General features: G+C 32.9%; 1 protein-coding gene and 1 long non-coding RNA gene across 3 annotated transcripts; both read left to right on the top strand.

Annotated features, from left to right (window-relative positions):
- Positions 1-2,541: 2,541 nt before the first annotated feature.
- LOC111897455 (uncharacterized) lies at positions 2,542-5,080 on the top strand. 2 transcript variants are annotated; one of them, XR_006187943.2, is made up of 6 exons: positions 2,542-2,759; positions 2,874-3,131; positions 3,916-4,107; positions 4,193-4,273; positions 4,354-4,437; positions 4,871-5,080. It is a non-coding gene; the product is annotated as an uncharacterized LOC111897455 (long non-coding RNA). The 2 variants fall into 2 exon arrangements; XR_002852261.3 differs by having other exon boundaries at positions 2,874-4,107.
- Positions 5,081-7,808: 2,728 nt separating this feature from the next.
- Positions 7,809-9,587, top strand: LOC111897485 (tRNA-splicing endonuclease subunit Sen2-2). The gene is made up of 2 exons (XM_023893441.3): positions 7,809-8,108; positions 8,695-9,587. The coding sequence occupies exon 2, from the start codon at positions 8,707-8,709 to the stop codon at positions 9,493-9,495; it is 789 nt and encodes a 262-aa protein (XP_023749209.1). The 5' UTR covers positions 7,809-8,108; positions 8,695-8,706; the 3' UTR covers positions 9,496-9,587.
- The last annotated feature ends 494 nt before the right edge of the window (positions 9,588-10,081 follow it).

Raw genomic sequence — 10,081 nt, 5'->3', positions numbered from 1 at the left:
TTGGGGCTACGGAGGCTAAAAATGAGGCCAGCACCTGGGACTTAAGGTATTTAAATAGGTCTCAAATCCTAAATGTCAGGGTTTGATCTCCACGCATAAATGCCCTATGTTCCCCAAGGGAACGCCCCGCATTCGAGCCCCGCCTTCAAAACTCCAAACTTGGCAGAAATGGTCCATCTTCCCCCTCAAACTTGAAAAACAAGGGCAAAAGGCAATAACTTAATATATAAGGGACCAAAAATGAATAAAACATGGATCGAGCGTTACAAGGATTTTTCTAGTTGTTTACTATAACAAATAAAAGGTAAGTAACCATAATCTCTATTAATAGTAACTTTGAAACTATTCTAGGGTTATGGTTTCTTTTGATGTTCATATTCATAGGTTCAATAGTGAAAACATAGATCTTGTTTTAGGTTGCATGCGCGCTTAAGAGTTTAATTTTGTTTTGTAATGTCTATAACCCATCAAAAAATGCTCCCTATGGTATGGATTTTTTTCAGAAAAAATGTCCGAACCCTTAAAAAATTAGCTTGCTAGTCCTTGGCATATTTGTATATGGATATGGTCCCTTCCAAAATTGAAATGACTATGATACCCTTTCATTTTTATTTTTACATTTTAAATATTTATTTTTATATTTTAATAATTAAAAAATAAGATAGACCCGCTACCTCCCCACTCACCCTTATCCTACCCACCCACATCTCTTTCTCTCTTTCTCTCTCTCTCTCTCTCTCTCTCTCTGCCTACCACTACCCCCAACTTCTCCTCATTATATCTCTCTCTTCAAGCACACACACACACACAACTATACATTCTCAATAACACACACTTTTGAAGATTTCAAATGTTAAAAAAGCCATGATTCAAAATCCACCATCCTCTTTACGGTCGGAGTTCCATCCACACCTTCAGTTAAATGAACTGACGACTCCTATAAAATTAAATTTGATTTCTATTCAAACCAGAAAAAATGTGAAATGATTTCCATTCAAGGGAAGAAACCAAATGGTTTTGATAAGCCATTGAAAGAGATCAATAAACCATTAGGATCATTTCAAGGGAAGAAGAAGTCATATGTCGTGAACTTTGTCAAACTGGACACTTCCATGGAATGAAACCATATGGTTTTGATAATCCATTGAAAGAGCCTACCTTCAAACATCATTTGTTTGAATGAGATAGGATATTTCTTCCAGATGAAGGTTTTTTGGCAATAAGGAACAGACAAGTGATTCTGATTCACGTCAAAAAGATGGTTGTGGTGACTATGATCGCAGTAAAGGCACTAGAAAAGAGTTGTGTAATATGAGAATTTATAGTAGGGACACACAAATGGGTAGAGTAGGTTGAAATCGGTTCCAAATTTAGCTCCTCGAACTCTTTCCGGTGGTAGACTCTCCTGTTATAGAAGTAGATTAAATGTGATGGGGTGTTTGTTGTTGAGACAGGAGAACAACGAAATTGAGAGGGGCGGTTGTTAGAGACGAGAGAATCTGAGTAGAGAGCGAGAGAGAAAAAAAGATATATATATATATATATATATATATATATATATATATATATATATATAGAAAGAGAGAGAGAGAGAGAGAGAGAGAGAGAGAGAGAGAAAGAGATGAAGTATCATTGTCTTTACCATCCCTTCTTGTTTTTCCTCCCCTGAATTCGAAGGTTCCTCAATCTGGATGATTATTACCATATTCAAGTTAGTGTAGTAATTTTAGGTATTTGAGTTTGGGGAAGAAAGAGGGAGAGAAAGATGTATAGAATGAGGGTAAAAAATCTAAGAGAGATATTATTCACGTTCGTTGGGATTTTGGGTGGATATATATATATATATATATATATATATATATATATATATAGAGAGAGAGAGAGAGAGAGAGAGAGAGAGAGAAAAAGAAAGAAAGAAAGAAAGAAAAAGAGAGAAAAAGAGGGTGGGTGGGTAGGATATGGATAGAGTGGGGATTTTGTGAGCCTCTCTTATTTTTTTAATTATTAAAATATTAAAATAAATATTAAAAAAATATAAAAATAAAAATAAAATGGTATAATAGTCATTTTGATTTTGGAAGGGACCATATCCACATATATGTCCAAAAAGACAACCAATCCAACCTTTTAAAAATTTAGACCTTTTTCTGAAAAAAAAATACATACCACATTGATCATTTTTGCAGTTTTGTCAAAAGACTAAGATATGTAATAATAATAATATTTATTAGAATATAATGTATGAAATAACTAATTAAATATAAAAAATTATACCAAAGAGCCTTTGACCTAACAGTTTCGCGAGTTGACATATACGCGTCCCTAAACCAAAGGTTGATGTTTCAAATCTCATTCAAGAAAAAATGTGTAGAATAGAAATAGTATATTGGGTGGTGTCTAGAAAAAAAATTATAACTCCCCTAAACAGGTGACAATCTCTAAGACCCCCTCAATTGATTTTTCGCGCTCATATCATCTAACTGAATTCCCTATATTGCCCTTCCATTCTTTATTCTCAACCAAATATTCTTAGCAAATATGTTAGTCAAATCATGTCTCCCCTAATCACGCCTCCATCGGCTCCAAGTTCGTCTTCTTCATTTTGGAAACCAGATGCCTATTCAAATTTAAAATAAACCTTCTATTCCTCCATCAATTTTTCTCCCGAAATCAAAGATAACATAGAATATGAATGCTGCCAAGATTTTAAACCATTTCAAGATTTCATCGTTTCATATGCAACAATCGAACACAGCTACGTAAGATTAATCAGACTCTCCCTCTTTCTCTTTCTCTACTACAAAATCGTGGTTTTTACTCTTTTTAGTTATTGCTTTTCCTTCACTGATGTCCCCAAATATCACTAAAACTAGGGTCTCGCAGTTCTGAATTAGATTTCAATGGGTTCTATTGTGAAATCAGAGGAGGGATGGCGTGCAGTTCTATTTTGAATGGGAAGCTTCATATCATTACACCAAGGAAGATTCGGACAAAATCGGAAAAGATCGGAAAGAAAAATCATAATACACTTAAATCTTGATGGGCAAAATCAAAGTAGATGAACATTGAATCATAAATCTAGTTATGATTCTCTTATTAAGATTATAAATGTGTGAAAACAGTTGCGAAAGGTAACTAGGAAATCCTTCCTCTCTCTCTCTCTCACACACACTCTCTTCTGATTGCACAGTTCACAACGGTTTTCAGAGCGATTTCCGTTTGCGAGGTTTATAGTGATCGCTTGGTTGGTCGAATATGTTAGAGTCTGGGATTGTGATAATCAAATAACTTGGTTACTGAGAGGATTTGATAGACACTTCCCTTAAACTACATTTTCACACTATATGCCTGAGTTGCACGGAATTATTTTAGGATAATGCATACAAATCAATTAACTTCAAGTTTAGGCACAAAACTTGAAGTCCTTGCTATATTTGTGTAAATTTATGTATAAAATTAGTATTTACAATAATAATTTTGCAATGGTTGATCTCATATCCTAGCATCTTTGATATTGTCTAACAACTCTTTCAGTCTTCCCAACAGTAAGAATCTGTCAGATTGCTTGGTATGCTTTCTTTTATCCCCTTAACTTCTTAACATGTGGTTATGGTTATGAATCACAAGGATATTATTGAGAAGACGATTGCTTAGGGATATTACTATCGTGAACTTGATCGATTTGCCACCAAGTCACAAAATTTAAGCTGGATGGGGCCTAGGAATGAGTCTCCTATGCCATACACTTCTGTCTTTCCAAAAGAGAAGATGGAGAATCAGAGTGTTTATAGGAGGCCAATTGCAAATTGCATTACATAAATTCTTTCGTTTTACAAATCTGCCATTTTGCATATAGAGCAGAAGTTACTATCAGATCATCTACCCATCTTAGCAACTGCTAATGTGTTGTTCCAGGATATGTTGCCAGAATATACTCCATTACATATGGCAGAATCCATTCTATTTGCTGGAAAGGAAATTAAGGTTCTTCGTAATCCAAGTTCTGCATTCCGTTCGGTAGATGCAACACATACAAAACTGATGGGCGATGAACTTCTGCGATAGTCTGAAGCTGATAAGATCGAATCCATGCTTCAAAATCTGAAGGTCCATATAGTGTTATAAACATTATACTGTCAATTTCAATGCGGATTATGGTGTCTTTTTTCCACCTTAAGTTTTTTTTTGGCAGGAATCATCCAAGTTTCACAAAAGATCATTTGAGGATGCTGTTGATTCGATCAGGGCTATTGCAGCAAGTCATCTTTGGCAGGTAGAAATGTTTACTGATTTTTTTACTCCTTATTCTCTATATTCTGATTAATATCATGCAACTTTAATAAATATGTGCAGCTTGTGGTTGTATGTGATGATCTAAATGGGCATTTGAAGGCCATCAAAGATTACTTCCTGCTTGCAAAAGGTGATTTCTTCCAGGTAATGGAATGAATGACTAGTTTTGTCTCTTTATCTATATTTTGCTAATCTTTAACCAATTTCTTTTGTATTTTTTTTTTTATTTTATAAATATAACCTATGCTTTATCAGATCATTTCACATTGTAGTTTGGATGTGAGTTTGGTTTTTTTATTGAGTTTATTAAGAGAAATAAAACCATGGATTTTTTAAACTTTGTGATTATGTCTATCAAACATTTACATTCATTGAATTCAACTTGAAATTAAATTTCATACACTTAAAGCAACTTTTTATAGTTCCCTAATTGATAGATTTAGGAATAAGTTTTAATTTTTTGACGTCTTAGAGCAACTTTTTTTTAGTTCCTAAAACAAAAAGTTTTATGCTCTGAAATATTAATTGATTTCTCTAATTTTGTTTACCCTTATTGTGTGAGATTGCAATTTTGTAGGATTCAACAAAATGTGTGTTGTAGTTCTGAGATAGGATCCGGGATTTAATCGGGTAACTGTTGAGTGAAAGACCGAGGTTTGAAAACCCAAGTTTCTTTCAATTTACTTTTGTGCTCTTTTAATTCATTTATTTGATTTATACACTAGAAAATGGAGTACTTTATTTCCTCTTGGAATATTTTTCTATTTTTTATTTAATTTTATGAGAAGAGATGGTGTATTGTTTACAAAGAAGCTATTAATTATAATGAAGGTAATGTACTTATGCTAATGTGGTTGTTGGTTAAATAACATATTCCATCCATATCGTCAGTTTAATGTATAGCTATGATCCAGATTTCTATTTTAAACATTCAAGTCCATTGATGAAAACTTATTTGGTCTAAATGGAAGAAATTACATTTTACTTTTATTTCTAATGTAAAAAAGGGCATGGTACTTTCATTTCTAAGTTGAAAATAGCATGTTACTTTCATTTGTTAGGCAAAAGTAACATTCTATTTTTATTTTTTAACCAAAAATAGCATGCTACTTTCATTGTGGTGCAAAAATAGCATGCTAATCTGATTTTTAAACGAAAAGTAGCATGACACTTTTTTAAAGAAAATATAACATGTTATATTTATTTTTAAACCAACAATAGTTGCTACTTTCATTTTTAATTCATCAATAACATGCTAGATTGATTATTAAACCAAAATAACAAAAAAGTTTTATGTGATGGCATTTGTTGGTGGAACTTCAAATGAGTTTTTTTTCTTGACGTTTATGATTTTTGACTTGATTGTATATGACATATATAAAATTCTAATGTTATATGTTATAACTTCAAGCTCATAATATCAATGCACATTCTAATAAAATAAAAAAACTACACATTAATATAAATAAAATAGTTATTTAATTATATATATATATATATATATATATATATATATATATATATATATATATATATTAAAGTTGGACAATCCTTAGAAATAGTGTGGTGATGCTAATTTGCGCACGTTTTTTTTTTCACAAATGGTCCTTGGTTTTTTGTATTGTATTCAATATAAGTGTTTGCTTTGCGCAAGTTTTATTTTTCACAAATGGTCCTTCGTTTTTTAATTGAATGTATTTTCGGCTTTTTGTACCACGCTAATTTGCGCAGGTTTTTTTTTCACAAATGGTCCTTGGTTTTTTGTATTGTATTCAATATAAGTGTTTCATTTTGGGTTGCTTTGCCTAGGTTTTATTTTTCACAAATGGTCCTTCGTTTTTTGTATCGAATATATTTTGGGCTTTTTGTATTGAATATATTTTGGATGCTGTTTGACAGTTTAGTTAAACTTTTTTTCCGTTTGTCCCACGTGTTTCATTTTGGATTGCTTTGTTGTTTCGCTATCCAATTACGCTTTTACCGGTGGTTTTTTTAATTGATTTTTTTTCCCTTTATTGTTTCTTATCTCTGTTTTTGTTTTAATTGATTTTTTTCCCTTTATTGTTTCTTATCCCTGTTTTTGTTCTCCGTTTTTTACCTGCTCTTTCTTCTCTTCTGTTTCTTTCTGTGAGGTCGAGGTAAGATTTCCTGTTTCTCTTCTACGTTTCGTTCTTTTGGATTTACCCTTTTTTTGTGTCTTTCTTTTGTATTGTATATATTTTTTCTTTATGTATGGTAAACGTTAATTGGGGTATGGTGTTGTTGGGTCGTCCTCTTCTGGAGCTACACTTGCTTCTTCAGCTCTTACTGTTGCACCGGTTTTTCGGCGGCCTAGATACTCTTCATGGATGTGATCAGCCGGTGTTCTTCCAAATTATGTTGATTTTGGTGATTGTGATTGCGTCTGTGAATATTGTGGAGCGTATTTTTGGTTTGTCGAAAGGAGTCTAAAGCTGTCAACAGCTCATCATCCTAGATATGGTCATTGTTGCAAGTCTGGTGATGTTATTCTCCCTTATCCTTCTTCTTTTCCGGCTGAATATGTTGCACTTTTTCATAGCGATCGTTTTTTGAGGGAAATTAGGGCTTATAATAGTATGTTTGCTATGACGTCTTTTGGGGCTAATGTTGATGAGGAAATAAATGGTGGTCGTGGTCCGTATGTGTTTAAGGTTTCGGGATAGATTAGTCATAAAATTGGTTCGTTCTGTCCCGATCCTACTAAGGGGCCTAGGTTTCTTCAGTTGTATCTCTTTGATGTCGATAATGAAGTGACCAACAGGTTGACTGCTTTTCTGAATCGTACAATAAATCATTTGGGTGCCAGTATAGTTACGTTTCTATCACGTTTTGAACGACAATAACGAATATGTGCATACATTTAAGAGTGCTAAAGACTTAGCTGATCAAATGAATATACCATCGTATTCTGTTCGTTTGTTTAATGATGTCTCTGACCGTAGGTATGCTTTGCCTTTACCTTTGCCTTTACCTGGGTCTTTGGGTTGTATTGTTACCGGTGATAATACAAATTATGTACGGTATGATATTGTTGTTCACTCTAATTCGGGTTGTCCCGATTGAGCCTATTTAGCCGAGCGGAACCCTTTTCAAATAATATATATATATATATATATATATATATATATATATATATATATATATATATATATATATATATATATATATATATATATATATATATATATAATAAGCTAAGGGGGCTGGGAATCGCAAGAATTGAAAAGTCCTCCATTGAATGGGATGAGAAAGAAAGGTTCGGAATTCACATGCCATTTCATTGTTCATCCGGAAAATCTTCTTGCCATAAAGCACGAACCAAGATCCGTGAGACGAAAACCAAAATAATACGTAATGTTCAATTTTCATATGTTACTAAACATATGTTCAACGGTAAATTAGTGTTTAATGTAAAGTTTAATGTTTCGTATGTTTTCAATTAGGTAGTTTTTCATATGTTTCTATTAAAATTACAGGTGCTTTAAATACTAAAACAAACATACGAATTGGGGTGACTCAACTGGTTAAATATTAAAGTTATTAGAATCTATTAAAAAGCAACCATGAATAGTAAACAAGACGCCGCCTTTGATCTTCACAGTTAAACCGAACAGTACTCTCACCACCGCCGCCCTATTATACGTCGTCGCTCACCACCACCAACCTGTACGCCGCAGCTCGCCACCACTACCCTGCTCTTCCTTCTCTGTTAACTACCGTCGCATACCTGCTTTGCCTTCTCCGTTCACCTTCGAAGTGTACACACTCAACTTCCGGAGGGTATCTCACATCAAGTAAGCTGTGTTATCTATAATTTTTATTCAATTTTGATTATCGGTTGGGGAAAACTTTGGAACTATCCCCGATGAACTTCCAGCCATTGTTTTGGGTTTTGATGCTTCCCTGAAGGAACCATGTTCATTCATGGTTTTCGCATAATTTGAATTAGGTTTCTGTTCGGTGGTATAGATAATCTCTTTCTTTTATTGATCTTCTCTTTAAGCATTTGGGTTATTCGGTTTTCTATATCAGATTACCCTTTATTTCTTTCTCCGATTCTAAACAATGGCAAAGAGATCAGAATCTGTCAATATTTTATCGGACAGGAAGACCCTACACAAACCCCAAGAATTTTCCTAAACAAGCCTTCATTTTCCCTAAGTTTGTAATTGAACAGAGAAAACAACAACATAATGTTCCTTGGCTGAATCAATCTGTGTTTAAAATCATCATCAGATCATTATGTGATTTTGTTCATGTTTGAATCTGTTCCAATCTCTGCTACCAAATTAAATTAGGCATACATCATACACATACACACACACATATGTAAATTTCTTTACATATAATTAATTATACATATTCATCATCTTCTTGAAGGTTTTACTTTTAATGGGGCCAAGATGGAAAGGAAAAGGGTCAGAAGCAAAAGCCCTTGAAAATCCCATGTCAAAGACGATTTCAGATCTTCAATCTTCTCTAATCAAATCCTATTCTTCAGGAATTCTATCAGGCTATAGTGTACTTCTTGCAAGTAATCCTGACCAAATTGACCTTCTAAATCAATCCTGTTTTGGTAAACCAATTACAACAATTGATAAAGATAAACAATGGTTTCAGTTGACATTAGAAGAAGCCTTTTATCTATCGTTTTCTCTAAATTGTATAAAGATTGTAACTGGTGATAATATTATAAAAACAAATAACGAGTTATGGGATTACATGATATCCAAAAGGGAATCTTTCCCTGATTTCTTCAAAGCTTATTCTCATTTAAGAGCCAAAAATTGGGTTGTGAGATCTGGGTGTCAGTATGGTGTTGATTTTGTGGCATATCGTCATCATCCTTCACTTGTTCACTCGGAATACGGTGTGTTGGTGTTCTCTGACAGGAACCGGAATGGAATTGGAGATTTGAATCGGAATCGGAATTGGAATGATAGATTGAGGGTTTGGTCTGATTTTCAATGCACGCTTCGGCTTTCTGGTAGTGTTGCAAAGACATTGTTGATTCTTTATGTGAAGAACAAAAATGGTGAAAATGGGATTGTGAAAGATTCACTTTGTTGTTTAGAGAATTATAGTGTTGAAGAGAGAACAATTACAAGATGGAATCCAGAGAGGTGTAGAGAGGATCAAGGGAATGTGGAAAATGGGAACAAGGAAGTTAATTTAATCTAAATGCAAGAAATGACAATGTACTTTCATTAATATTTTTTTTATTATAGCATTGTACTCTCATTTATGTGTTTATTATAACATCCTATTTTTCATTTCTTTTTATTATAACATTGAATTTTTAATATTTTTCTTATTGAGGCATAGTATTCTGAAAAATCAACCTCAAAAAAAATCTATCCATTTATAGCAATGAAAATTGCTTTGTATTCTGATGACATTGCCATCATTAGGCATATTTTTCAAAGTATAATGTTATAGTAGGAAGAAATGGAAATTGGATGCTATAATAAACAAATAAATGAAACTATATTGCTAATTCTTGCATTTAACCCTCTGCTATATGCCTAAAAAAGTGTTAAATGATTATATTTTTGTAGTCAAAATGGTTTTATGATTATTTTTTAAGAATCTTATTTTGGATTCACATGCATTTTTTTTGTTTGTTTTGAATTTGATTAGATTAAAGAAATCAATAAGGTAATAACACATTACATGTTATTCTTGTTATATCGGTACAATTAGTTTATGGATAACCACATGGTTCAAGAATTTCTTGGGCTTGATTGGTGTATTTTTAAATCAAGAT

The sequence above is a fragment of the Lactuca sativa genome, chromosome 2 (genome assembly GCF_002870075.4).
Source record: "Lactuca sativa cultivar Salinas chromosome 2, Lsat_Salinas_v11, whole genome shotgun sequence".
Lineage (NCBI taxonomy): Eukaryota > Viridiplantae > Streptophyta > Magnoliopsida > Asterales > Asteraceae > Lactuca > Lactuca sativa.
The sequence above is the reverse complement of the archived record's forward strand: the minus strand, read 5'-3'. Positions and strand labels throughout refer to the sequence as shown.